The sequence below is a fragment of the Chrysemys picta genome, chromosome 7 (genome assembly GCF_011386835.1).
Source record: "Chrysemys picta bellii isolate R12L10 chromosome 7, ASM1138683v2, whole genome shotgun sequence".
Classification (NCBI taxonomy): domain Eukaryota; kingdom Metazoa; phylum Chordata; order Testudines; family Emydidae; genus Chrysemys; species Chrysemys picta.
The window spans coordinates 47,757,214-47,784,550 of record NC_088797.1 but is presented as its reverse complement, the minus strand read 5'-3'; the positions used below and the strand labels follow the sequence as shown (position 1 = coordinate 47,784,550).

Below are 27,337 nucleotides of genomic sequence, written 5' to 3'. Positions count from 1 at the left end.
CACTTAGCACCAAAGCAGGGTGCCCCATATGCACTGGCTCAGGAGCGACTCAAAGGGCAGAGCGCCACCTACTGAATCGCCACCACTGCTGCCTGCAGCAGCTCTACTTTCCTTGACGATCTCCCACCGGCCCCTGCCATGAGCCTGAGGTATCTGAAGAGATCGCAGCCCAAGGTGGCCTGGCTGCAGGTGTGGATTTAAAAATAATAATGGGGGAAAACTGGCAGATGGTTCAAAGAAGTGATGAAAATCAGTTGAAATTGATTTTCCTTTTTTCCGGCTGAAAGACGGGGCTGAGCAGCTGCGGAAGAAGGTGGCATCATCGAATATTTTTCTAAAAACTCCATTAAACTGTCATGCGCTCTTGCTGTTTTCCCTTTCCCATGGCTGCTGCTTACCAAGGGAATCGCATGTAAAATGCAGCTTCTGATCAGCCTCCTCCCCATTGTTCAGTGAGAGAAGCGGTGCAGATGGGACTGAGCGCCTGGCTCAGGAGAAGGTTTCCTAACCCAGTTCTGTGCTCAGTCCTGTTCCTGCAAATCAAGAGATTCCTGCTTTGAACAAGGAACTGGCATCACGACTACAGAGCGCCGAGGGGACCTGTGGGACTGGGGCCTCTCTCTTTGCTAATGTGTTCTTGCTGCAGATCTCCTTCCTTTGCTCCATGCTCCCTCCCCATTCAGTGGCCAGCCTACCAAAGGCATGGTGCCTCTGTCTTCTGGGAGGGGTACGGCTGACCTACTGACCTGTGTCGGGTTGCTGATGTAGTAGAGAGGACCTACACTTCCCCTATTCTCAGGCCCTGTCCGCTTTACTCGCCATCCTCCCTCCCCCCCGCCCCGCAACACACACACGATCTCCTCCCATGAACCAGACGGAGCTGAAGTTGCGAGATTATTTCCTCACAAACAACATGTTTTTTAACTTAACGGAAATGTAGTTTCTGTGTCGAGGTGACTTGATCTTGTAGGAAAAGCATTACACCTGTCTGGATTTTTCCCCTTGAATGAATGAATGTTTATCAGGCACTTCTCATTCTGGGATCTCTCAACACTTTGCAGATGCTGTCTGGCTCAGTGCACGTTCACCTGCTGAAATGGAAACACCTCTGAGGTGAAACATCGGTGCAACTCTACCCCTCTCTTCTGCTTTGGGGGGCGGGGAGGGGGAGAAGGGGAAGAAGAGGGAGGGCTTCTTTTCCCAGAATTACACCTGGGATGGGAGATCCAGGCTGAGACCTAGCAGAACTCATTCCACACAGGTGTGCTGGGCAGTTAAATGCCTAGTAGAAAAGAGACTGAGGTCACCACAAGCTCATTTCATGCAGAGTTAAAACGAAGATTGATCTAATAGCCCGGGTGTTAAGATGTCCCCATTGCCTCCGTGTGAATTCGTTGCAGACAGGAATCTTTCTACAGGTGTGAGCACAGAACTGGTTCAAGAAGCTTTCTCCTGGGCCTGGAGCTCGTTGCGCAGCCAGGATCAATGAAGGTCACAGAGTCTCAGCACTTTGACTTAAAGAGGTCCTTGACCAGGAAATACTACAAATGCCCTAGTCCTGGAATGACCAAACTAGACAGATTGCTCTACCACAGCGGTTCTCACACCCTGGGCCACGTAGCACTGGTGGTAGCAGGCTGCAGGCAGACAGTAGGCAGGTTAGTTTGACGTACAGGGTCGTGCTCAGAATCCATTCTCACTGCACTGATTACCATGACCAAGGTAGCATGCCAAGGACTTCTAAGTTTTAGGTGAAAGAAATTAGGTCTCTCAGTCTGAGAGCCGCTGCTCTACAGGGTCCTGTGCAGCCGAGTATCCTGATTCTGAACTTGGGAACCACTTTGTCTGCAGGGCTCCCAATACTGGACTGGCTGGTCAGGTTCTCCACTGGCAGTGTGGCCTTCTTCAATTCCAAGAACGGGAGGAACAATGAAAGTAAAAAGCAAGAAAAAACGTCCGAGTTCTCTGAGGTCAGCAGTGCTGTGTTTTGCAGTGTGCTGTAGACTGGCAGAGGCTACAAGGCTGGGGTCAGACCTGCACCCATCGCTCTCTGCACTGAATACCCGATCACTGCACATCAGGTGCAGGCTCTCTGGAATCACGGACGACAAGTTCCCAAGGGAGAATCTCTCAGCCTAGAGTCCTCCCTGGAGATCAGTGGATTGGCTTGGGCTGGCACTTGCAGAATTAACACAGTTCTCCTCTGAAAGGCTCACATCCCAATGTCCGCCTGTTCCCTTTGGCTTTGTGGCTGATCATGAATTTTCATGCTCACTGTGTGAATGGGCAGAGCTTGGAAAGGCCGATTTGGTTACTTTAATCATATCTGCAAAATGAGCATGGTCCCACAGGCTTGAGATAGAGAGGGACTGTGCCAGTTTCTCAGCCCAGCAGCCTCCAAATGCACTTCTCTCCTGACCTCCCCTGCTCTCCCAGTCCTGGGCTCCCGCACAGCACTGCCAATGCCCCTCATTCCTGCTCACCCAGTGCTGGGCCTGGCCTTATCAGATAGAGCCAACCACTCAAACTGCTTCACTGGTTTGGGATTTCCATGGATTTCCACTCCGGATTAGTCTGGGGTGCCCGACTCGTTTCACTTGTTAATTTATCCAGATGTCAACCAGGGGGGCTCTCCCCTGTTGTATGAAATCCATTGCATAACCAGGAGGAGCATTTACTTTGCTCAGGGAGCGGCTGTGTAAGCAGCCACCATGAATTAAAGGAAGAAAAGAGGAGAGAGAAAGTGCCAACCGCGGAAGCGAAAAGCATTAATAAAGTTTACCCAAGGTTTCAGGCTCCATGGCGCTGCTCCACTGTTCCGTAACCCGCAGCAGCCGCATCTCTCTGTTCCGCACTGAGGGCGACAGGAAATAGCTTCACGTGCCCTAAAGCCAGGCACTTTTCCAGCGCTCTATCACTTCCAATCATGTTTGAACAGCCTCAGCCAGCCACTTGGGCAGACTCATCCCCTTCTGTGGAGGGCCCTACATGTGCCACCTGCTGCCCCAAGTGAAGAAAGACAGCAACAGAAAAGCCCAAGGGTGGACAGGCGGATGGGCCATTGGGTTGGTGTGGGATTCCCGCAGTAGTGGGGCAGTTGCTGTGAACCTGGGCAGGTGCCCCCTGGAGGAATCACTCCAGTGGATTTACAGCAGGAAGGTTCGCTAGAACGTAGCTATCATGGAACTAGGGGAGGGGGGTTGGTTGAGACAGGGTGACCAGTCTCTTTGGAAGTCCGGGCTTCTCCTGGGCTTGGCAGAATCTTCCCTCATTTCACTGGTACCAAGATTTCAGTGCTTGGCACATCTTCTGCTCAGGGTATTCGATCCCCAGACACCTCTGAATCTGTAATGAACACCCAATCAACTCAGGTACCATCCATGGTACCACCATCTCCTGCTTGAATCAGACAGCCTCACTCAACAATTCCTCCTAGCCCTACATGGACTTTGCTGCAGCCTAATGTTCTCTCTACTGCCCTCCCGACTCTCTCTGCGCTCTTCGCTATGCCCCACATACCCGCCCCACAGCTAGTGCAAGGACACCTCCTCTGCATTAGCTCTTTGCTTCCTCAACTTCTCATCTCATTTGTGAAGCATTTATTGCCTCCCACATCACTGCCTGTTAACGTCTCTCCTTCTGTCCCTATTGCATTTAACTCCAGAAAGCGTACAGAGTTTGCATGAGAGAGGCTGGATTACATAAAGCTGAGTACTGTTGTGGCACTGGCATGCTACCCATGGCAGTCGCTGATCAGAAAGGACTCCAGCCTGGACCTCAGCAGAACACAAGCTCTAAAAGAGGTAGGCGGAGGAGGTGGTGAGGATCTTGATGCCCTTGGCTGCTCACTGTAAAGAGCTGGCAGTTCCTCTAGGGGAGCCAAGCTTGTCAGTTATCCTCAGAATATCCCAAATGGGGGAGTGCCAATTTTCCTGCCTACATCTCACCTCCACAAATGACGTCATCAGGTCTCTCAGGTCCTGTCCCCACTAAATGCAGAAAGGGGCAAACCAGACAGTGCACCTGCCCAGAGGTACTGACCAGCACTTCATCACCTGGGACAGGGCTGGAAAACGTCCCCTCATGCCTCCGCCCGAGGACTAAGCTCACTAGTCAGCAGGAAACATTCTAGTGGCACTACCGGCCTGCAAACACAAAGGCCATGCCCCTGCTCCCCCAAACCACTCCCCCCCCCGACAATGAAAGGAATAAATAGCTGGGAACTGGATATAACTGTGATGTTAATCAGCTTTCTAAGAGTCTCAGGCTGGGCACCAATAATGCAGCCACCCACAAACTGTAGCCATTTACCCAAATCTTGGTTAAAATATTTTTTTAAATGAAAGCTTAAGCTCTGCAGAAGGTGACAGAACTCCCCAGGGAGCTACTCACTTAGCTGGGGAAGTGTTTGAAGGCCTGACCTGGGTCATCATACTCGGGTCTGACACTGACATCCATGGGAGATGTGGGCTTCCCATGGAAAGTAGCTTACGCATCCCCCAGGTCCCACTAGAGGCTCCCTGAGAAGTGTGTCAGGTACTGTACCACCTTTGAACAACCAACAGACCCTCTGACAGCTCCTATAAAATCACTGTATGGAATTCACTCTTGAGAATACCCTAGACAGCTATTTTACCGGGGATACTCACATGGTCACATATGCCTAGCTTTGCAGATGCCGGGATGCACACAGACTGACCTATAGTTGTTCTGTGTGTGTGTGGTCAGAGTCAAGGAGGAGAGCTGGACACACCCCAGGGTGTTGCTGTATGAATGTGTCTTGCATAAGATCTCTTCAACCTCTCAGCTTGTCTAACTCGCCTTCACGTACCCATCTCCTGACGTGATGGTGTGAATCCCCGTGTGTCTCACTCTTCGGCGCTTTTCCCAGCTCCAGCTGTGACACAGTCACTGGAGCCGTTACAAGCAGGGTGCGAAAGTTTCATCTGCAAAATGTGGCGATTTTGGGTGTGGATATGCAACCAAGTGAAAATCAGACACCCTGTTATTTATTCTGCTTCTCCAAAGACAACTGAAACCAGAGATGTGGCGTCACACCAACAGGCCATAGTGGCGCCCAGCTGCGCCGCTGCCGCAGACGCACAAACCAAGAACTTGGCACCAAAAGATTTTCTTAATTAAAAAGAGAGAGAGTTTCAGACCAGCCTGGTGCAAACTTAGCGATGGATCCGTTCTGACTAGGAATGGATCTCCAGGCTATGGTCACTGGGAACCTCAGAGACCCAAGGAGATGTGGATAATTATTATAACAAGTTTATACTATAGTAATATTAGAGATGGGTCTGAGACGCAAAGCTTGGATCTAGATCACCACATTTCAGAGGTGCCTGGATTTGATTTGCCCAATGAAAAATATAAGGATCAGCCACAATGTTAGAACCTGGATCTGAACCCTCCAAAGTTAATTTCCAATTTATAGAATTGGATGCCCAAGCTCTTTACAACCCAGTGTAGAGGTAATACTTTGCACGGCCCTAGCTGTAGCCAGCTCTCGGGTGCAATATGGCAATCACTCTGCACCAGCCACACTCTCCAGCATTTGTTGGCAGAGGAAGTGAAGGATAAGTTCTCTATTGAAATTACCGGGTGAGTGGGGGATGTTTGGGATGCCAGAGCAATTATTTAATTGCAATTTGGCTAGGACAAAAAAATCAACACTCTTACTCTTGCCAAAAGTGGCATGGATATTTAATGGGTCTCCGAGTTTTACGTGTCCTCCAAAAGACGACACTCCTCCATCTGCCTGTATCCATCTGTTGTCTCATGTCTTATGCTCAGACTGTAAGCTCCTTGGAACAGGGGCCATCTTTTTGTTCTGTGTTGACACAGTGCCTACCACAATGGGTTCTTGGTCTGTGACTAGTGCTCCTAGCCACTTCGGTAACACAAACAAACAACAACGCTTCCAGGAGCACAGCAACCCTACCACCACACTGGGCGCTGGCTCAGTACAGACCCTGAGGGAAGAATACCTCCTACTGGGTCACCCACACTACACCCTACAGCATCCAAGCTACAATTGGTGCTCAGCCATCCAAGTACTGACCAGATCAGTCACATCTCAGAGATATAATGGTACGTAGGAATCCCCTTAGGAAATGCAGCACATCCCGTGCGTGTGTGTGTCCTGCATGGGTACAACAGGGAATCTGCAATGTTTTTAACCCCTAGGCTATCACTGGCCCACCTCCACTAGTGCTAGCAATGGAGGGCATAAACCAGTGTAGAATGGACAAGACAGAGCACAGGTGCTCTTATCAATGTGGAATCGTGGTGATGAAATTCCCAAACCCTGTTTACACTTGTGTGTCACTACAGCTACCACCACTGGTGCAATGATTGGAAAGTGCCAGAGGAGATGAGGGCTAAGATGCCAGCAGAGAGGCTGTCCTGTTACTGCACTCTGCCAGTGCAGCCAATGCTGCAGGTTCCTTTCCCTTGCCCAAGATGTTTGGCTGTAAGGGGGGCTCTTTCCTGGGGTGGAGGATCTCCCCTAAATCAGCTGTGCTGTGCGGGACATTTGCACAGCGCTGAGTGAAGCAGGTTTGACAGAAAAGCACCTTCCTGAACCTCCCTGGCTGATATGGGGCTGAGACAGCTCTCAGCAGAAGGAAAACATTGTATGGCTTCTAAAGCAGAAAGGAAAAGGGAACGGCCAGTGATTTGCCATGGACGGTGTCAGATTCTGACAGGGAGCCACCCCTTGAACATTTCCCTCCAAGAGACACAGGGCCTGGGTTTAGTTCCTAGCAGAGGAGCAGCCGCCCAGCAGAAAGCCTTGCTGCAGTGACACTAATTGGCAAGCGAGCAGAGAGGCCAAAGACTGCATGGTCCAGGGAGACTGAACTTTACTGTCAGAAGCACAGGTGGGCCCTTCATGTCAGGACTGAGGCCCGTCACTGCGGGGAGTTTACACTGTTGCTGGCCAACCTCTACGTGTCCTGAAGATAAACAGAGAGCTTCCCTCGCTGGGGCACTCAATCTGGCACTTTTGTCAGCAAGAAACGCTCTCTCCCTCCCGTACACGCACACTAAAGAGACAACAACAACAACGTCCCCTTTGGCTGCAGATTTGGTGCTGATGGACACTATGAAAGCAATCTACAGGCCAGAACTATCCCGCTGTGAAGGGGACGCAGGAGCCAGAGATCATCCTAGGGACTGGGGAGCCAGAGATCGAAAGCAGGGACAGAACAAAGGGTAAAACTCTCCTCATTTTTTTGGCTGTTTCGTGAGGAGGAAAGGGGAGCTTGTTATAAGTCATAAACATGCCAGCATTTGTTATCTGTGTGGAATAAGCCGGCTGAGAAGGGAAAGGTCCAACAGATCCCATCTCATCCCTCTCCCTGCAGCGGTCCCTACTGGGATGGTATTAAGATCTACTAGTCTGAAGTCTAATCAACACCCACCTACCTCACAGAGAGAGGCAGGAGCCCCGCTGTCACCACCTAACTGTAACCACCTCCAGCTGCTGTCGCCTCATGCCCGCATCGCAGGAATCTCTCCCTCTTTTAAGAGCTCACTGGCCCAGAGAGAGGGGACTGCCATTGACCGGGCCGAGCAGCCGCAGGGGCATGCAACTGCCGGAACATCCAAAAGGCCTGTGCTGCTCTGGGCAGGCAAGGGTTAAAAAGTGAAGCACAGTTCCGTGCATCCCACCTCCCGCTGTGGCACAAGAACCTAATCCATAATTCTTCCTTTCAGCAAGCTGGCCCTCTCCCCCCAGCCAGGCTCTGAGCCCTATCAAATATTCATCGCATCTCACGCTAAATAATAGATCAATGTAATAACAGGCAAGGCGCAGCTAATCACAGCTTTTCACACCCTGCACAAAAGGCAACAGGAGATGGGCAGGGGCAGTCGGAGCAGCAGGGGTGCCCACAGCCCAGCCTGTCAGGCTGAAATGGTGGCTCACGCTATTGGAAATGGCAGTCCAGGCCTTGCCCGGGCCCCTCCCCAGCAGGAGCTGCAGCTGCAGCCCGCCTCTAAAGAAGACGTATTGTGACACCGGCAGGACACCGAGCGGGTTTCTCTGGCACCAGGTGCTGGGTGGAGAGAGGCTGGAGAGCTCTCTGGAAAGAGAAAGGGAAGATAAAGGAAGGAATGATCCTGAGGGGCTGGGTGGCAGATGTAGTGCCATAGCCAGGGCTGGTGTTCAAACCCTGCCTCAGGAGGAGATTTGGCTGGTTCCAGTTTAACTCCCTGGACACACCACAAAGCCTCCAAGCAATTGAGTCTATTGCCAATTTCTGCTTAAGGGAAGCCAAGGCCTGGCACAGCAGTGGGAGCTGCAGGTCAGGACTGGGGAGCAGCAGCAGACAGTGTGGGGGAGCCCAGGACTAGAACAGCAGGGCAGGAGGAGGCAGGTCAGGATTGAGGAGCGTTGACAGAGCCATGCTGTACCATCATTGCTTCCATCTTAGAAGTGGAAGCAATGATGGTACAGCATGGCTCTGTCGACTCCCCACCGGGGGACACCGGTGGATGCTCTGGGATGGCCTTCGTTCTGGCTAGATAGGCGGGAGGTATGACTGTAGAGATGCAGCTGGATCACAGGCCACATCTGAACTCATCAGCAGAGCCTACCAACAAGAATCAATCTCCAGTCACTCCAGAACACACAGCCTTCCTTTCCCCGACAGCAAGGGGGTACTTTTGTTTGCTTTGACCTTCTGTTCATTCCTGTGGCAACAGGCTCACGTCAGAGAGTGTCCCGCTGAAGGCAAGGCTGGAGTGAGGGCTCTCAGGGCCCATAGCTGGTGCCAAAGCCCTTGAAAATAATTAAGTGCAAAACAAAGCTAATTGTGACTGACACTGGCCCCCCGGAGAGTCATCAGTTTCCTTCTGTCTTTCCAATGACCTTGATGACTGCAAAGCAGGGAAGGAAACGGTGCTGAACCACATAGGTGCCTGAGCACCCCAACTCCTCCCAGTATGCTCAGCGTGTATGCTGAGTGCATCAGTCCTCAGAGAGGAAGGCAGAGTCTTTACCAGTGTGTAGACAGATTAAATAGACACATCGTGCCCAATCCAGTGAGCTCCCAAGCACCCTCCAACTGTTATTGGTGTCAGTCGGCATGGAGGGCACTCAGCACCTCGGAGATCAGCTCGATAAGGAGGAAAGATAATAGACAGACAGCTGTGATTTTTTTTCCCCCCCAAGGTCACAGAATCACCACTCAACTTCAAAACCCCAAGCCTTTGCTGCACATCTACAGGTCGCTGGGTTTTGAATGACACCATTCACCTCAAAAGTCAGTGGGGAAATGGCAGAGTCTTCTGCTGGAAATTCACAAATGAAATCATTAATTCAAACAGACTTGGGAATTTTTAATACAGCTGTTTGTAAAGAGCTAAGAGAACCACAGACAAAAGGTGCTGTATCAGGGCAGGGTATTATCAAGTATTATTGCTGTTCTGAAATCAAAGTAGGTTTAAAAAAAGACACCCTGCGAATTTTCTTTTGCCTAATTCTGAACGACATGTTTTTTAAACACCCAGGAGGCGGATTAGAAGGGGGGTATGTTAAAATCTTGCCATCTGTTAATTGCTTTGGACAGGATGATCCCATGATCCAGAAGTGACCTGGCCTTAGAATTGCAGATGAATGAGAAGAGGGAAGGGATGAAGAGGGTGATGAGAAAGGGTCCAATCCTGCTCAGTGCTCAGCACCTTCAATTCCCATTTGCCTCACTGGAAGTAGGAGGGGCACAACACCACTCAGGCAAGACTCAGCATATCACAGGATTGGGCCCAAAGGAAAGGGCACTGACCATGCTCATCCTGTGGTCAGCTACCACCTGATAGCATACATACAACACAACCAAAGATAACTAGGTATAAAGCGATATATACACGACAGTTACACTGATTTACACCCACTGAGAATCTGGCCCGAGAAGTGAGGTCCCCTGTGGGGAACAGGCTGCTAGCTGATCTCTTCAACATGGGCCACTCTACAGAGACCTTTACAAAATTGGATGGATGGAGAGAGCAATCTGATGGGTCAAGTGCTGATCCAACCTGTGTAAGTGAGAAAACAAAGTTGTGGGTCAGAACTGGTCCACCGTGGCCTCTCCCCCCGCATAGCCAGAAGATAGGGAGCAGAAATCAAGAGAAAATGAATAAAGAAACATGGGGAACTGGTGGGTCATTACATTCCTGACCCCTCCAGGGTGCGTGGTTGAAGAAGCCATGACTTGGGATGAACTTGCTCTGAATAGCTTGGGGGGGGGAACATTTTTTTAAAAAGCAAAAAGAAACCTTTCTATTCAACTCACAGGCGAGGCCTGACTTTAACTCAGCTCTGAGAAGAACAGAGAGAGTGCCAGAGATGTCCTACTCCGTGAATCTGAATGCAATGTTAATGGCCAGCGGGCAGCGCCACAGGGAGACCTGAGAATTGCCTATTTGGGGTTTATTTCTTCTAAATGTTCATGCTGCTGACAGGTGTTTTATTGGCAGCTCGGGTCATTCCATCTCCACAACAGGAACAGCACGGTCAATGGCAGTTCGGGCGTTCCCCATGAATGGGCCTCAATCCACACCTGGGGGGATCCCTTCAAGGAGTGAGCTAGTTGTTCAATTCTCATAGCCCATTCAGTCCTGGGGCTCTCTACTGTGACTGCCAACAAGCAGGCCACGCATGCTGGGGATTGTTTGATGTGGTCACCTGCCCACTAGAAACTGGTCTAAAATCAACAATTCGTTTCACACTGAACAGCCATCAAAGAGAAACCATTTTTGGTCACTGCTTACCAGGACTGGATGCCGAGCAGCAAGCTGGAGATGAAAGTCTCTCCATGCCACTAGCAGTCCTCCCTGAAGAGGTGTTTTCTATCCAGCTGATACTTGCATGGCCCCATTATTCTAGTAGCAGATTTAAGAGTTTGACTTCAAAGCAGTTACGCTAACACTGGTGAGATGTCGACATCAGAGAGAGATGCGTGTTGGGGTTATGACCTTGGTGGTAACTCAGCCAACCATCATGCAGTTGGTCTGCTCTTATTCACACACTGAAATCCTACTGGTTAAAATGGTGTCACAGTTGCTTTGGGTTTCTTTGACATTATAGAATCACATGGAACAGGTCTGAAAAGAGCTCAGAATGGGTGCAGAAGGGGCGTGGCTATGCAGAGCCCACACAATATAGCACAGCTCCACCCACAGTCCCACTATTGTTTATGCTCAAATGATCAGCAGTGAAGTAAACAACACTGACATTTACATTCAAGGCAATTTAAACCTCTCAAGGCCGTTGTTTCAGGCTGGCTCTCTGCAGACTTGGGCGGACTGCACTGCATCGCAACTCACATATGGAAAATCCAAATGTCTCATGACATGAAAGCTGCAAAATAACTTCCTCCTCGCCCAGCCAATAGTCAGCAAGTGGAATTTTAACCATCTCTGGGGAACATCCTCTCTCATTCTCTCTCTCTCTACATAAAGAGATCTCTATTTTTCTGTAACTATATAGAAGCTAGGGCCGCCACATATAATACTGACCAAAACCTATGTTAAATTAAAGTCAGGTAATTCAGAGAGAAGGCTCTGAACACCTTAACTCTGCCCCTTGGATCTACGAAATTAGAGTTTTTCTCCATATTATCTAACCAAGTTAATACAGACTCCAATTTTTGAAACTATATTGACAAAAATGCACACATATAACCACATCAAACAATTAAATGTGCACAAAAATGTGTCTGTTTATAAAGATCTGATTGGTCCAATGCTGTGCACTGGCACCTAAAGTTATAGAAAAGAGTGCCAATCCAGTGCAAGAAAATACTGCATTAGTCCAAACAGCATGTTACATTACAGCATCATGTGATCAGATCACGGACGAGCCCATTATAAAGCTACAGGAAAGGGGGAAGAGTTGAGAGCACTGTGCAAGAGCCAGGACTCTGACTGTCCTGATATCGGTATTGCTGAATGAACAAAGATCTCAGAAAACAGCTTCCCCTTTTTGTGTTTATGGTACACGTGATTACAAATGAAAGAAATTCAAAATTAAAGAAGTGCAAAAGAAAAATATCATAAGACTGCCCATGTGGAAAAGATGTGCATGTGATATATACATAAAGAGTATGTCACTTTTTAAATGCATATTACATAAGTATATCTGACCTGAAATGTGCGAAAGGGGCTGCTTTCACAGTATTTCGCAAGACAGTATATCATCTAACATATGTCCCAGATGTAAAATATTTACAGCTTATAGAGAGCAATTATGAGTCACATATATTTTGGTTCCACGAAAGTGTGAGCACATGGAGTGAGCAACTAGTATTCTGAGTTATAACAGCAGTAGTGCCATGATAGGAGAGCATAGCACTGCTGTCACGCCCCTACAGGCATTACAATCACTTCCTTTCTAGATACACAGAGACTTCAGCAGATCTCGTTAAGCAGGTGCCATTGGATAATTCTAGCACTGGCTCTAGAAAGTTGTTGCTTAAATTACTCAGGATTCCAAATACGACAGATGCACAAGAGCTCAAGACAGAGCTATGTGAGGAGAAAAAGTGACTACAACTAAGTTGCAGTATCCAAATAACGCTATTATAAGTAGGGCAGTAGCACCACAATAGTTCAAATTGAGACTAGCTTACTGTTTATTTGACATTGTAAGTACGACCATGTACTATGCAAGATGTGGCCTATACCCCAGGGGTCAAGTGGGTGACAAGATCAACACTTATTTCAATCTAAGGGATAGGAGTTGACTTGTTTGAAATCACGAGTAATTGCGTTATAGGCTCTGGGCCTTGCTGGAACTTAATGGATGTTGTTCCTTTAAAGAAACAAGATGCTTCAATTCCAGCTGCTCAGTGAATGGAGGGGTAAAATCACCAGCCTCCCCCTCCACCATGTCTGCTTTGTCCATATAGCACAGAGGTGGGGAAACTTTTTGGCCTGAGGGCCACATCAGGGTTGCAAAACAGTATGGAGGGCTGGGTAGGGAAGGCTGTGCCCCCCGAAACAGCCTGCCCCCCACCCCTTATCTGCCCCCTCCCACTTCCCGCCCCCTGACTGCCCCCCTCAGAACCCCTGACCCATCCAACCCCCCCTGCTCCTTGTCCTGACCGCCCCCTCCCGGGCAGGGCCGGCTTTAGGTTTTTTGCCGCCCCAAGCAAAAAATTTGCCACCCCAAACTCTGAGAGCAACTGCCCAAGCAAAAAAAAAAAAAAGCCGGAAAGCCGCCCCTGGAATTGTGCCGCCCCAAGCACGTGCTTGCTTTGCTGGTGCCTGGAGCCGGTCCTGCCACCCCCCGGGACCCCACCCCCTATCCAACCCCCCTTCCCTGTCCCCTGACTGGCCCCTCCCGGGACCCCCTGCCCCTAACCGCCCCCCCGGGACCCCACCCCCTATGCGGCCCTGCAAACATGAGCGGAGGACTCAGGAGGAGCAGGGGCAGCCACGCAGTTGGAGAGAAGCGGCGGTTTCCCCTTCAAAGCGCCGCTTCTCTCCAGCCGGCTGTGCGGCTGACCAGTGCTCCTCCTGAGTCCTCCAGCCGCGTTCCCCGCGCTCACACCACCAGCCTGCTCCCCTGCCCCCACAGTGCAGCCCCTCTCCCCCCGCGGGGGGTGCACCGGTGCTGAGCTGCCCGAGTGCCCGGCCCTGGGTCCTTCTGTTGTTGGGGGGCCCATGCCAGGGCACCCTGTGTTCACTGGTAAATCTGCCCATGAGCCATGCTGCCTGGCCAGAGCTAGCCACGCCGCCGTGCTACCGGCACGGTGAGCTGAGGCTGCAGGGGAGGGAGGACAGCAGGGGAGGGGCCGGGGCCGGCCAGGAGTTCATGGGCTGGGCAGGACAGCCTCACGGGCCGGATGTGGACCGTGGGCCGTAGTTTGCTCACCTCTGATATAGCATCACTGCCTCAGAGGGTCTGGGGACACCTGCATCCAGTCAACCCTGGAAAGCACTGACTTCAACAGGAAAGCAAGAGAAACATGCATGTGCCCTATGGGTACCTGTGATATCTGTCTGTGCATCGTCTGCTTCTGCCGCTCTGCTCTTCCGCTCCATCTCTTTCATTTCTGGCACATAGAAGTCTCCTTGGCGTGCCAGGGGGCACACAAAATAGATGCGGTCTCCTTTGTAGATCTCCAGCCTGGGATGGGCGCACAGCTTCCTCTCCTGAAAGAGAGCACAGGCACATGTTAGCCATGCATCCCATCACTCTGCAAGCACCACGACATCACAGGGCCATCTCTCAATGCGATTCTCTTGACCAGCAGTTCCCAGTCAGTAACTTGTAACACTCAAGTGAGCTGTGACTATACTTCTAGCCTGGGTCCCAGGCCAAAGTCCAATCATTTGGACCATGTCCACCTCAGACACCAGGGCCTGAACCGGTGAGATGCTGAAAGGTGCTGACGCCCCTCAACTTGGCACTTATATATCACAAGAGGTGCCTTAGAAATACCATGGACAGCACAGGGTAGAGGAGAGAGAAGATAGTCAAAGGAATAGAGGATGCTCATCTCATCACAGGACTGGGCTCCTGGAGTTACCACCCAAACCACTGTGCCCATTTCCACATTCTTCTCTCAAGCATCACAAGAGCATGCAAAGGACTGTGGAAGCCATCTAAGGAGAAGGACTTCAGTGAGTGGCTGCACAGGGAGACCATGGTTGAAACGAGGCTGAGAATCTCTGCTCCGGACCCATAGAGAAGCCGCAAGGTTCAGAGCAGCCTATTCATCGTATAGTGCCCTACCTGTGTTCTTCTTGGGGTGGAATGGGGATGCATTCTACTCTGCACTAACAGTGAGTTGTGGCCCTGCAGCCGTGCAAATTTAACCCCAGAGCATTTCCAGTTAGATGACAAAATCAATCCTAGTTTTCAGTATGAGTATTTCAGAACCTGCTGATTCCTCAGAGGATAACCATCCCGGGGGGCTAGTTATAGGGCAGGGCCAACCTTCACTAGCCCAGTGTCCTCAGCTGAGCAAAGATAGAGGATGCTGGATTTGGGGAGAATGCTGGATTCCCATGGGTTGCACAGCAGATCTTTCAAGTCAATCCCCAAATGACATTAGCTTGGATTTCATTAGGAGGCTTTCCCCAGCACTGCCAGTACACTGGGTTACACCACACCCTGCCAACCTACATCAGCACAGCTTAACACCTGATAAGCTGCTACCAATGTCAATGGAGCCCACCTCACCTACCCCATTCCCACAGTTGCATCTGTCCTATGCATAGAGGCTGTGTCGTCACCAGGAAAAAAGGTGTATTTGTAACCCATGCTAAGCTAGCACATGTTACAATCCCAGTAAAGACAAGGCATGTTAGCTAGTCCAGGTAAACCCTCGGGCTTTAACCTGTGTAGCCTGTCCTGCCATGAAGTCAATGAAATGGAATCTCTTTGTGACAGCCAGCACCCAAAGGGTTAAAGCAATCTTTAGGAGGAAGGGAAGCCAATGCAAATCAAACCCTCTTCAACAGGACAAGCTGAAACTTGTGAGGAAGCCTCAAGGATTCAGCTCCATGCCCAGCCGAGAACTGGCCCCCACTCCCACCAGCCTAGAGATGGGGTAAAATTAAATCCTGGTGTGAACCCCGCTGCATTTAATGGATTTGCCACAGGGATGAACCTGGGCCAGTATCTGTGTTTCACTCGCAGGGCACTGGGAAGCAGATGTTCCTCTGCTGTCGGTTACTGAAGCACTTGGTAACTGACACGAGCAAGGGGGCTCCATAGAGGCCCAGCTGCTGCTTCGACCAGCGACCTGCCGAGCCTGAAAGTCCACCCCTCAGCATGGCTGTGAGAGTCCTCAGTGCTTCTTGGAGTGATTCAGATAATCCAGGAAAGACAGATCGAGCAGCTTCTTCCAAAAGTGCGAGGGAAGGGGAGTTTGAGGCTACTTCATGGGATTTCAGACAACTTTCCCACCCCCTCTGCTCCCCTCGCCCTTGGCCACAATCCCCCATCCCTCCCTCCTCACTAGCCCACTGTAAGGATTTCAGTGATCCGATAGGCCCAGCTCCGCCCCAGCTGCTGGAAGAGGCAGGTCGCTGAAGCATGCCTTTCTGAACCCGCAGGTGCCAGCTGAGCTGGACTGGGGGCGGGAGGAGGGCACAAACAGGAGAAGACTCACACTGGTACCACACAGGATCAAACCAGCAAGGCTCAGGGGACTTGGGGGGATGGACTCCGCATTGAAAGAACAGCTGGACGCTTTGACTAACACCCACACCTCGCCCGCCCAGCAGCTGTGTTGCTTGACGTCTCCTACAGTTTTCCTGGTAGAGGGGGCTGACTGTTGATGGCAATGCTGCAATTTGGGGGTGGAGACGGCAGGCGGGTTGTTTTTTCTTTTAAAATAACTGGTAACTTTATTTTGGGATGCGCAGCACAGGCTCAAACCCATGTCCCCAAATAGCCTGATGCTGAGACAGCCTCTGCCAACTCACTGCAGCACGATCCCTGCTCCATAGCTGCAGGGCCTGGGAAACAGAAGAGACGAAGGACACAAGCTGCTTTAACAGAACAGCAAGAAAGGGGATGGTGCTGGAAAGGGGACTTTAAACAGCAAGAGGAGATAAAGGGATGAACAACGCAGGGGATGGGATGTAGAGACTCCTAAGTCACTAGCTCGTATCCACTGTACAGTCCTGATTGACAGCTGTGACCACAGGCAGTGTGCAGCGAGTTTGGGGGGTCTCAGTCTAGGCCCTAGCAGACAGGTTTCCGCCATCACTAGCTGCCTCAAGAAGCCTCTCTGCTAAGCAAATGGGGCATGGAGAAGAAACTCCTTGACAGAATCTCTCTACAGCACTGTCACTGCCTCTCGTGGCTGGATTTTATCCCTCTCCCTCTGAAGCAGGGAGGTATCAACTCCCATTTTGTTGATGGGGAAAACGAGGCATGGGGAGGTTAAGTGACTTGCCCAGGGTCCCGCGGGGAGCATGTGGTGGAGCAAGGAACTGAACTCCGCTCTCCTGAGGCCAGCGCTCTGTCCACAAGTCCATCCTCTCTTCTGCTGCTCCATTAATCCCATGACAGTCACAAGCACGAAGGTAACATTTCTGTATTTGAATGATAGGAAGCAGAGCGGCACACTAGATAGAGCAGACAACAGCCCCACCAGCTGCCTGGCCCAAAATCCCACACCTCCCAGGGAGGGCAGCTCTGGCAGCCTCGCCCCCAGCACGGGGTCATTATGAATAAACACTAATGTTTAAAGCCCGGAAGGTTCATGCCAAGGGGGCCATGCCTGTGTGAGTCTTTAGCCTTCCTGATTCCTGACCCGGAACTGGCTGCTTGGTCTAATAATGAAATGGGGGATACTGTGCAGGGCTCCCCAGCTGAGGAGCGGGAGGCTGAGCCAGGCTAGCAAAACAGGGGTCAATAGCAACAACAGGGCAATCTTTTTCAAACAATGATTCCTAGAGGAACTGCAGTGAAGCGAGGGACAGCGCATGAAGTCACTGCACAAACCCAGGTGAATGGTTTTTGCCTGGGTGCCCAACGCAGGGGGTCCTCATCGTGTCCCATGGCCTGTACAGCATTTACAGCGCCACTCCCCACCCACAGCTAGAGCGCACAGGCCACATCTCCGCCACAGACACCTCGCCTCCCAGTATACACGCCCACACGGGTGCTCAGGGAGCTGGCACGAAGCATGTCCCAGGGCTGGAGATTCCCCCACACATCCCCTCTACAACTCACCCCACACCATGCAGCGGAACTGCGATACGCACTGAATCTTAGCTGTGTTGTCTAGGGGAGAGGGGCTCTGGGGGAAATGTTTGTTCTTCCCCCACAAGAGGCTTTAGACAGCCTTGGCTGCTGCTATGGGAGCTTTTCCTCCCACAGCTCTGCTGATCCATCTGTCTTGCTGGAGCACCCCCTGCAATTGCAGTCCTGGGAAACCACACGGTTCTGTCCTCAATCTTGACTGCAGCAGCTCCTGCTACTCACATGCAGAGCTCCCTATGCCACTGGATCCTGCCCTGCAACCACTTCTAGTACTGCACAAAAGGAAATGGGAGTGAACGGGGTGTGATATTAGCTCTGCAGGGAAATCTGCCTCAATCTGATTCATAAAACCAAGAGCTGATGAACTTCCCTCGGCGCCTGAGCTAGTGAAATCACGGACCACACCACACAGCAAACGTCAGAAGCCACAGTGCCACTGCTGATGGCCACTGACTGCTGCCTTCCCCACTTTCACACGCGGCAGCGGTACGGCAGCAGCCAACTCCCTCTCACCTCTCACTTAACAGCTGGCAAAAGCTCAACATCCTTCCAGGATGCTCCAAGGAAGCTGCCGGTTCAGACACTGTGTCAAAGCCATACTAAAAACAGCTCCAAGAGCAGGCTGCTTGCTATATGAGAGGCAGGTGTTATTCCAATTCTACAGAGCGGGAAACTGAGGCACCGAGAGGTTACAGACAACATTTTTCGGAAGGGTCTTGGGACACGTAAGGCCTGATTTGTAGACGCATGGTACACCCAAGACTCAAGATGAAGCCAGGGGATTCTCTGGGTGCTCAGCACCTCTGAAAAACCAGGCCCCAAATATTTCAGGTTGGGCCTCTGAAAATTAATCCAAAATTCAATGGCCACTCTGGAAACGTTGGTGTTACACTTTTTGTGCCTCAGTTTCCCCATCAGTAAAATGGAGATAATGGAAGAAATCAATTTCTTGTTCCAATCTCGTTTATCTGTTGCAGGAGAGCCGAAACCAGTCCTTCTAGCATAATGTTGCTACCCGTGGAGCAGGCAATATCTGTCATGATTCAGTGGAGTGTACCACTGTAAAGAAATCACATTTCTGACAAGGAGACTGGTCCCTTCGAGACGTTAGAGGGAACACGGACAACTTTCCAATCCATCTGAAGCATCTACAGCTCTTACTTGAAGGCAGGTGAAACAGTATCAAACACAGATCAAGAACGGTATTAAATAAAAAGGGTTGGGTTGTTTTTAAAAGCAGACCAGAGATAGCTCACATCTCTCTTGGTTTTTTAAAATGACAAACCAAACAAGAACCTTCCTTGCTGTTGTGCCCCTTGGGCCTTTAACTCAACTGTTACCAGCCCATCAGGAAACCGAAGCTCAATAAGTTATTTTAGGTTATTGCAACAAAGCCTGCAGAAGACGTGTCCAACTGGCACTCCAGCACCAAGAGTGGGCACCAAAACAACGAAACGGGATTTCAAACAGGAGGCACCCAACAAGGAGACGTTCCCAGGGCATCTGCATTGGAGAGTCTACGCTCAGGCTCATCATCTGCCCCAACACATCCAAAGCCAATGTTCTGCTCCTGCCCCCATGATTTAACACTACCCATCCCAGTATTTATACTATGCCCATCACCAGGATATCAGAATACTTAATGTATATAAAAGGTCAACACAAGCTCATAGTCTTTTCTCCTCTTCACATTCAGAAGAGGATAGGGCTGGCTAGAATTTAGCTTCTCTTGCTGCATATTGTCCCCCCACATGTAAAGAAAGACAGAGTAGAGGAGTTCCTGTATTTTTATGTAGTAATGTATGTCACCACAATAATGTTTACTGGCAGGCTATGAAACAGACGTGACTCTTGCCTGTGGTCCTGCAGGCAGGCAGGTTTGTGGTCATCCTCATCTCTCATGGAAGGCCACTGAACAGCCATGGCTCTGCCTCCAGCTCCTGCCAGCCTTTCCCGATCCAGTAAGAACTGCATTGCACTTGATGACTGCAGGTCTCTCAGGAGCTTGTGGTCATGAAGGAGAAGCAGTCTCTGAGATAGTTCATACGACCTAATAAGAGCTCTGAAGACCAAACCTAGGACTTTGAACTAACTTCAACATCCTATGGAGCCAACTCATGAGTCACTTTGACCAGGTTGTGCCAGGATGGGATGAAGTCTCTTGGCCAGCTTGAGGGGGAAGAGGATAGTTGTTGGTATTTGGTCACCTAGAATCTGGGAGGAGGCCAGAAGAACTCTTAGGTTGCATATTGTGTTGACACTAGTGTGGCAAATGCCTTCTGTTGAGAGTGATGGTTTGGCTTTTGGTTAGCTCTCAAGTGCTTCTCTCTAGCCAATAGCATCACTTCTTTCTTCCCTGGGTTTAATTTTAGCTAACTGCTCCTCATCTAAGATCAGACCTCATTCAAGCACCAAGTAGGGTCAGACGGGCAGGATTTGGAATGGACATTGGCAACACATCTCGAAGAACAACAGTTACGAGAGGTAGGTAAGCTGTGGTGACTTATGAAATGGCTTTGTACGCTCAATGTAGAATGCTAGGGCACGCCTAACGTCCAGGGAATGGAACATGCGTTCTCTGTTACTGGCATGGGGCTTAGTGAAGAACACAGGTAAAAATATGTCTTGGTTCACATGAAACTGGGAGACTACCTTTGGCAGAAACGCAGGGTGAGGGCGTAGCTGCACCTTGTCTTTATAAAAGACCATATAGGGTGGCTTGGAAGTCAGCGCTCTGAGCTCGGATACCCTTCTGGCCAAGGTTATGGCCACCAGAAAGGCCACCTTCCAGGAAAGGCAGGACAGAGGGCAGGTTGTCATGGGCTCAAAAGAGGACCCCCATGAGCGTGGACAGGACCAGGCTGAGGTCCCACTGGGGCCGTCATACCTGGGGAGTCTTTCCTCGGTGCCGGGACATTCTGCACCGAGGCCGGGGCGCTGCACACCGATGATGCTGGTGCCACTTCTGGTCCTGGCTGTGGTCAGAGGGCCGACTCCATCAGGAGGCGCTTCAAACGATACGCCTACTCTCTCTTAGTCCTGGGTCTAAAGCTCCTGCAAATTGGGCACTTATCTGTCTGATGGCCCTCTCCTAAACACTTGAGACAGGCAGCGTGCGGATCGCCTGTGGGCATAGGTTTCGCACACCTCTCGCATGCCTTAACCCCCTGTGACAGAGGCATGCCCCCATGCCTGGGGAAACTAGGGCGGGGGGGGGGGGAAGCCCCCCGAAGCAAGTCCAACTAATTACAAACTACTATATAATCAACTAACAACTTAGAAAAGGGAACCACTAGGTAGGTACTTACGAATGCAAGAGACTGAGCTGCTCCAACGACCATCACTGACGGTAAGAAGGAACTGAGCAGGCGGCGAGTTGGCAGTGACCTATATACACTGCCATAAAGGCGCCACTCTAGGGGTCTCCACAGCCGACCCAACGGGTACTGCTAGGGGGAAAACCTTCCGACAATTGTGCACGCAGCGCGCGTGCACCTATAAGAATGCACATCAGCAACCACTTGAAGAAAAATTAGTGTTGCGATAGGCCATGCTGCAAAGTTTGAATCCAAACCCAAGAAAGGCCTTTAGTTTCATGTACGTAGCTTATGTCCGATGTTAGGCAATGACACATATCTCTAACAGGCCGCTGTCCATGCTGTTCCCGTTCTACAGATAAATGGAAAATATCAGTCGCCAGGGTGTCCATCCAGCATCTGCCAGTGATATGAAATTCACTTTAAAGAAAGTCAGAAGACATGACATGTGAAATGGCCACAGGGCGAATGGCTTTGGGAGGGGAATATTGGATACAGTGCATTGGCTACACTTCCTTGGGAACTTTCACACTACCCCAGAACAGTAGGTACAGACATCAGATGTACTCACTATTCACTGGTATTCGTGGAATGCCACTGCCTCCTTCAGAATAGCCAGTAGACTTAGTGTCTTCTTCCAGAGCTCTAGAACATATCCTCAAAACATTCACATAATGGGAAGAAACTCTAGAGAAATCAGAGATTGGGAGAGTGGGACTGTTTGTGGAATGCGGTGAGCAAATCACTTAATTTCTCATTGCTTTGATCTTGAGCAAATCACTTAAATTTTTCTGTGCTTCAGTTTTCCCACCAGTAAGGTGGGGATAATGATACTTCCTATCCCACTGCTGGGTTGGGGGTCTCTGCTCACTTGGTCTCCCTGAAGACCCCAGAAGTTCAGGAGCCAAACACAGCTGAGATGAGCCAAGCAGAGGGGATAGAACAGAAGCAGCCAGATACACAGAGTCCTCCCTTGGACTCCGGACACTTTAAACCTTCATATGGACACCAAAGATGTATTTTAGCCTGGGCAATCAGATAACTAAAGGACAGATGGCTAATTGCACTCAGCCCTGTGGCTCACAAAGAGCTGGGGGGAAGTCATCTCCTCAATTGTATTGGTTCGCTAGTTGCAAAAGAGAGGACTCCAGGATTCCAGTCGGGTTCCTTTTGGGAAAATACTGATACTCTTGTACACTTGTTGCTCCTGCCTCTCTACTTGGAAGAGGCCTGGACTTTCCCACCTCTTCCTCCAGTGTTTGCAGCCATTCCAAGTATGTGGAGAGTCACAGCCACAACCTTTAGGATGCATCCAAACCAGGGAGAAGAAAAAAACACCCATCTTGACACTGGCGATTCCATGCCGCTCATCTCATCTCAGGAACAGGGCTGTTAATGAGGTTCCCAAACCTTCCGCAGCAACTGGCTTCTAAATTAGAGGTAAAAGAGGATCACCTGCTGGTTGCCACACCAATCGGGTCTGCTGGGGGATCCACAGCTTTTAAGCAGCCTCAAATCTTCGGAAGATTAGGCCAAATGGGGACACAACAATATGCCGCATTGTTCAGTGCTTCCCACCAGGGAGCTCCGTTCCTCCTTATGATCTTTGCTCAAAGGGAAGCGGAGCTGCTTTTTGACAACTCAAACGGGGAGAAAGGAAAAACAAGGAGCTTAGGGACTGAGCCTGCTAGGCTGCTTTCTCAGACCCTGCAGGGGCTGCTCTAGGCACTGGGTAACCAACACCAATGAACACCCTTTAGCCCTACACATGTCCCCCACCTAGGATTTACAGATCTCATAACAGAAGGCCCTAAGAATGCTCCCATAGCAGAATATACAGCATACATCATTTGATAGCCAAGGGATTCTTCACAGGACATAGAGCATCCTACATAGCAAAATATACAGGGCCAAAACCATACGGAAAGCCCTCCAGAGAACCACTAGTCTCACGTCCAGCTCCAATTTATCCCTTCAAAGACTCGCATGCAAGCGTTTGCACCTAAAAGACTGCATGTGAGCACGCACGCACACACACACACACACACACATACTCAGAGACAGGTATTTAAAATGAGCTCACTATATGCCCAACTACCTAATTAGTGGGTACAAACTAAAAAGCTGACTACGGATTATCCAGCCCATTGGATATATCCAGAGCATGGGGGGTGGGGGGGAGGGCGGTCAGTAGAGGATTGCTAGACCTAGAAGAACTTTTGGAAATACTGAACCAAATGCTCAGCTTATGTAAATTGGTGTAGCTCAATGTAGCTGCACCTATTTACATCAACCGCAGGGAGGAGGCTGCAGTACTGAAGATAGAGATGAGGAGGACCTGGGTAAGAGTGTTAGTTGTGCAGAAAGAGAGAAGAGGTGAGCTCTTCAACATATTCTGAAGGAAAAAACAGCAAGATGCAGACATCACCTGGACATAACCGGAGTGGAAGGAGTTGAGGAAGACCCTCATGTTTCAGGCTTGATCGGTGACAAGTTCAACAGTTGCAGAGAACAGGGAGAGTGGCAAGAGTTTTGAAAGAAAGATCAGAAGTTCAGTTTTGGCCATGTTAAGTTTTAGCTAATAGTGAGAAACCCAAGAGGAAATGTCCAAGAGACAAGCTGAGAGGTGAGATTGGATGGCAGTAGACAGGTCAAGAATGGAGCAATAGACACAGGAGTCCTCGGCAAAGAGAAAGTAACTGAAGCTGTGTGAGTGGGTGAAATCACTCAGAGAGATGACATAGAGAGAGAAAAGAGAAGGGGCCAAGGACAGAGACCTGTGCTGGATCCCCAGAAAAAGCTGGAAAGGAGAGGAAGAGAACAAACCAAGAGATGCTGCAGGAATGGCCAGAAAAGCACAATGGAAGAAGAACCAGGAGAAGACAGTATCAAAGCTGAGGGAGGCCATGATTTCAAGCAGGAGAATGTGATAAACCATGTCAAAAGCAGCAAGGTTGCAGAGGATGAGGCTGGAGTAGAGGCCCAGTTATTTGGCTAGGAAGAGGCATCTGGAAAGCACGGTGAGAGGAATTTCAATGGAGCAGGGAGGGCAGAAAGCTGGACTGAAGGGGATCAAGGATGAAATTGAAGGATAGAAGCTCTAGGCCATGGCTGTAAAGTGCTCACCCAATCAGTGTAGAAGGAGAGGAGGAAAGAGAGATTAATTAGTAGCTAGAGGGGCAGGTGAGGTCAAGGGTAATTTTTGGAGGGGAAAGAGGCACAGGACAGTCTGTAGTTAAAGAGGAGAATGAGGGAGGGGTAAGAGGAGGGGTGAGGGGAAGGGATCTCTTGGCCAGATTGAGGGGTCAGATGAAGGGAGCAGGGGGACAACTTCAATGTCAGTGCAGAGGAGACAGGGAAAAGAAGAGAGATCACAGCCCAGCCCATCAATCTTCTCTGTGAAGAAGCTGGTGAGATTGTGTGCAGAGGGAGAAAATTTCAGGAGGGAGTCAAAGGCTGCAAATAAGCAATGTGGATTGTGGGTTTGGAATCCATTGAGGGTGAAATAATATTGCTTGTCAAGCAACACAGCAGAAGCAAAAGAGGAGAGAATACATTTGTGGCATCGAAAGTCCACATGGGACTTTCTCCAGAGAGGCTCAGTGGAGAGAAGAGGAATCAGGGGTTGGAGCAAGTGAGGGTGGGGAGTTAGTGGTACCAACTTTAAAATGGGAGAGAAGGGGGTAGAACGGGGTGGGCAAACTACGGCATGGGGGGTTGCATTCCAGCCCTCCAGATGTTTTAATCCGGCCCTTGAGCTCCAGCTGGAAAGCGGGGTCTGGGGCTTGCCCCGCTCTGGTGCTCCAGCCGGGAAGCGGGGTCTGGATGCCCCACTACGCGTAGGGGCAGCTAGGGGGCTCCGCATGCTGCCCCCACCCCAAGCACCGCCCCTGTGGACAGGGCAGTGCGCAGAGCCGCCTGGCCGCGCCTCCGCATAGGAGCTGGAGGGGGGACATGCCGCTGCTTCTTGGAGCTGCTTGAGGTAAGCGCTGCCCGGAGCCTGAACTCCTGACCCCTCCTGCGCCCCAACCCCCTGTCCCAGCCCTGATCCCCCTCCTGCCCTCCAAACCCCTCGGTCCCAGCCCGGAGCACCCTCCTGAACCCCCAATCCCTCATGCCCAGCCCCACCCCAGAGCCCTCCCCCGCACACCCCAACCCCCTGCCCCAGCCCATAGCCTCCTCCCGCACCCTGAATGCCTCATTTCTTGCCCCACCCCAGAGCCTGCACCCCCAGCCGGAACCCTCACCCCCTCCTGCACCCCAACTCCCAATTCCGTGAGCATTCATGGCCCGCCATACAATTTCCATACCCAGATGTGGCCTTCGGGCCAAAAAATTTGCCCACCCTGGGGTAGAAGGTCAAGGAGAGAGTGGAGGGATCCATCAGCTTAGAAAAGAGAGCAGAGTAGGGAAGTGAGTAGTAGAGAAGTTATGGTCAGTGTTGGATTGGAGGTGCAGAGATGGGAAGAAGGGGGCAGGTGCGCAATGTTAGAGGAGATGAGATGGAACTAAGGCATGGAGAGCCTGAAGAAGAACTAGTGTATGGTGAAGACAAGGCTGCCTGAGTGGCTTTTTTGATGAATGGGAGATCTGACCCAGCTCTGAAGGCAAATGAAGAGGTGAGGGTGAGAAGGCAGAGACAGGTAAGGATTACAGTTGGGGACTGTACAGTATCTGAGAGTGGGAAGGCCAAAAAGCTCACAAAAAACCCTGTCTCCTTTAAGGCCCCCAAACCAAGCCCAGCTGGCAGAGTTCCTAGTTCTCTTACTGTTCTAGGAGACAACCTGGCTTTTTCCCTTTCCCTTAGCCACCAGGTTGGGGAAAGAGCAGCTTAACCAGTTCATAAGGCTCAGACCTCAGAGTCTTGAGTCAGAGCAACCAAACTTATAGTCAAAAATCAAAGTTAGGCTAGTGTCCTGGAGCTGAGGTGGCACACAACCTGTAGCAGCCAGTAGGTGGCTTCTGGTCTCTTCTCTCTTGCTCAGCTTCCTTTTCCTGTTTATATAGAGACACCCAGCCCCAAGACAGCAAAGGGTGCTCCTTGATTGTGCCCAGCTGCTTTGGCACAGAGCTCCAGACTGTCCCTCAAAGGAGCAGTCCATTCTTTTTAATGGCGAGAGTAATTAACCATCGGAACAATTTATCAAGGGCCATGGTGGATTCTCCCATCACTACCTGTGTTTAAATCAAGACTAGATGTGTTTCTGAAAGCTCTGCTCTAGGAATTATTGTGGGGAAGGTCTCTGGCCTGTGCTATACAGGAGGTCAGACTAGATGATCACAGTGCTCCCTTCTGGCCTTAGTATCTATGAAACCCTGCCACAGAGATTTCAAGGAGACGAGGTGGGGGAGGAGAGATAAATACTAATATCAGAGAGCAAGGTAGATAGAAAGGAGTCAGAGGAACAGTGGATGACTGCTCTATGGAGGGGCAGAGAACACAGTGCGATTGAGTGTGACTCAGCGAGAAGAATGAGTGGGAAGGAGGTGGTAGAAGGGATTGGAAATAACAGGAGAAACCCAACACTCTCACTAATGCTCTTTGGGGATGATTCAGGGCAAGAGGTGTGAGAGAACAAGAGGTCAATGCAAGATACAGCAGCTGTGAGGCAGTGCCCAACTGGGGGATCCAGGTTTCCTTGCGAGCAGAGCTATGATAGGAGTAAGACATGAAGCGGTCATGGATGGGCTAGATGGAATGAGCATTCCAGATGGAGAAGGAGGAGGGGAGGAGGTAAAGGGAATTATGGGGATGGGAGTGCAGTTATCAAGGAACAGGATGGGGGCACGTTGTGGAGTTGGTGCCAGGGAAGGAGGAAACAAGAGTAGAGGAGTCAGAACTGATGGGGTGTTCAAAGGGATGAGGAGATGAAGGTGACAGAAGATGTGGGAAAGAAGGAGACAATGAGGAAAAAAAAAAAAGGAGTGTAGTGAGCATGATTGGAAGCAGTGGCCAATCATGGTGGAGCTAGCTGAGAAGTAAATCTGTGGCAAAGGACACCATGAGTTGATTAGGGAGAGAAACAGTTAGGAGAGAGGGATGCAGTTAATCAGATCAAACTGTAGAGCAGGCTTGAAGGCAAAAGGTAAATGCACAGTGAATTAGCAATGGCTCAATAATGCAGTAAATCAATGGGGAAGTTAAGCAAGCCACAGATTTAGCAACAGATTAGTGAGGCCATCAGTTAATTGTGCAGCTAATCAATGAATGGTGTGACAAGGTAGGGGAAGAGTCTGCTAAGCAAGGCACTTGGGTCAATGACTCATTCTGGTATGAACTGAG

At 50.4% G+C, this 27,337-nt stretch overlaps 1 protein-coding gene across 6 annotated transcripts in view; it reads right to left on the bottom strand.

The window, feature by feature from the left end:
• TEX264 (testis expressed 264, ER-phagy receptor) overlaps positions 1-27,337 on the bottom strand; it is a 125,405-nt gene that overhangs the window by 14,210 nt on the left and 83,858 nt on the right. For all 6 annotated transcript variants that reach the window (XM_005285276.5, XM_042861771.2, XM_065551358.1 and 3 more), the window contains one exon: positions 14,001-14,166. In XM_005285276.5, the coding sequence (XP_005285333.1) occupies positions 14,001-14,166 (166 nt within the window). The remainder of the gene's footprint in view (positions 1-14,000; positions 14,167-27,337) is intronic.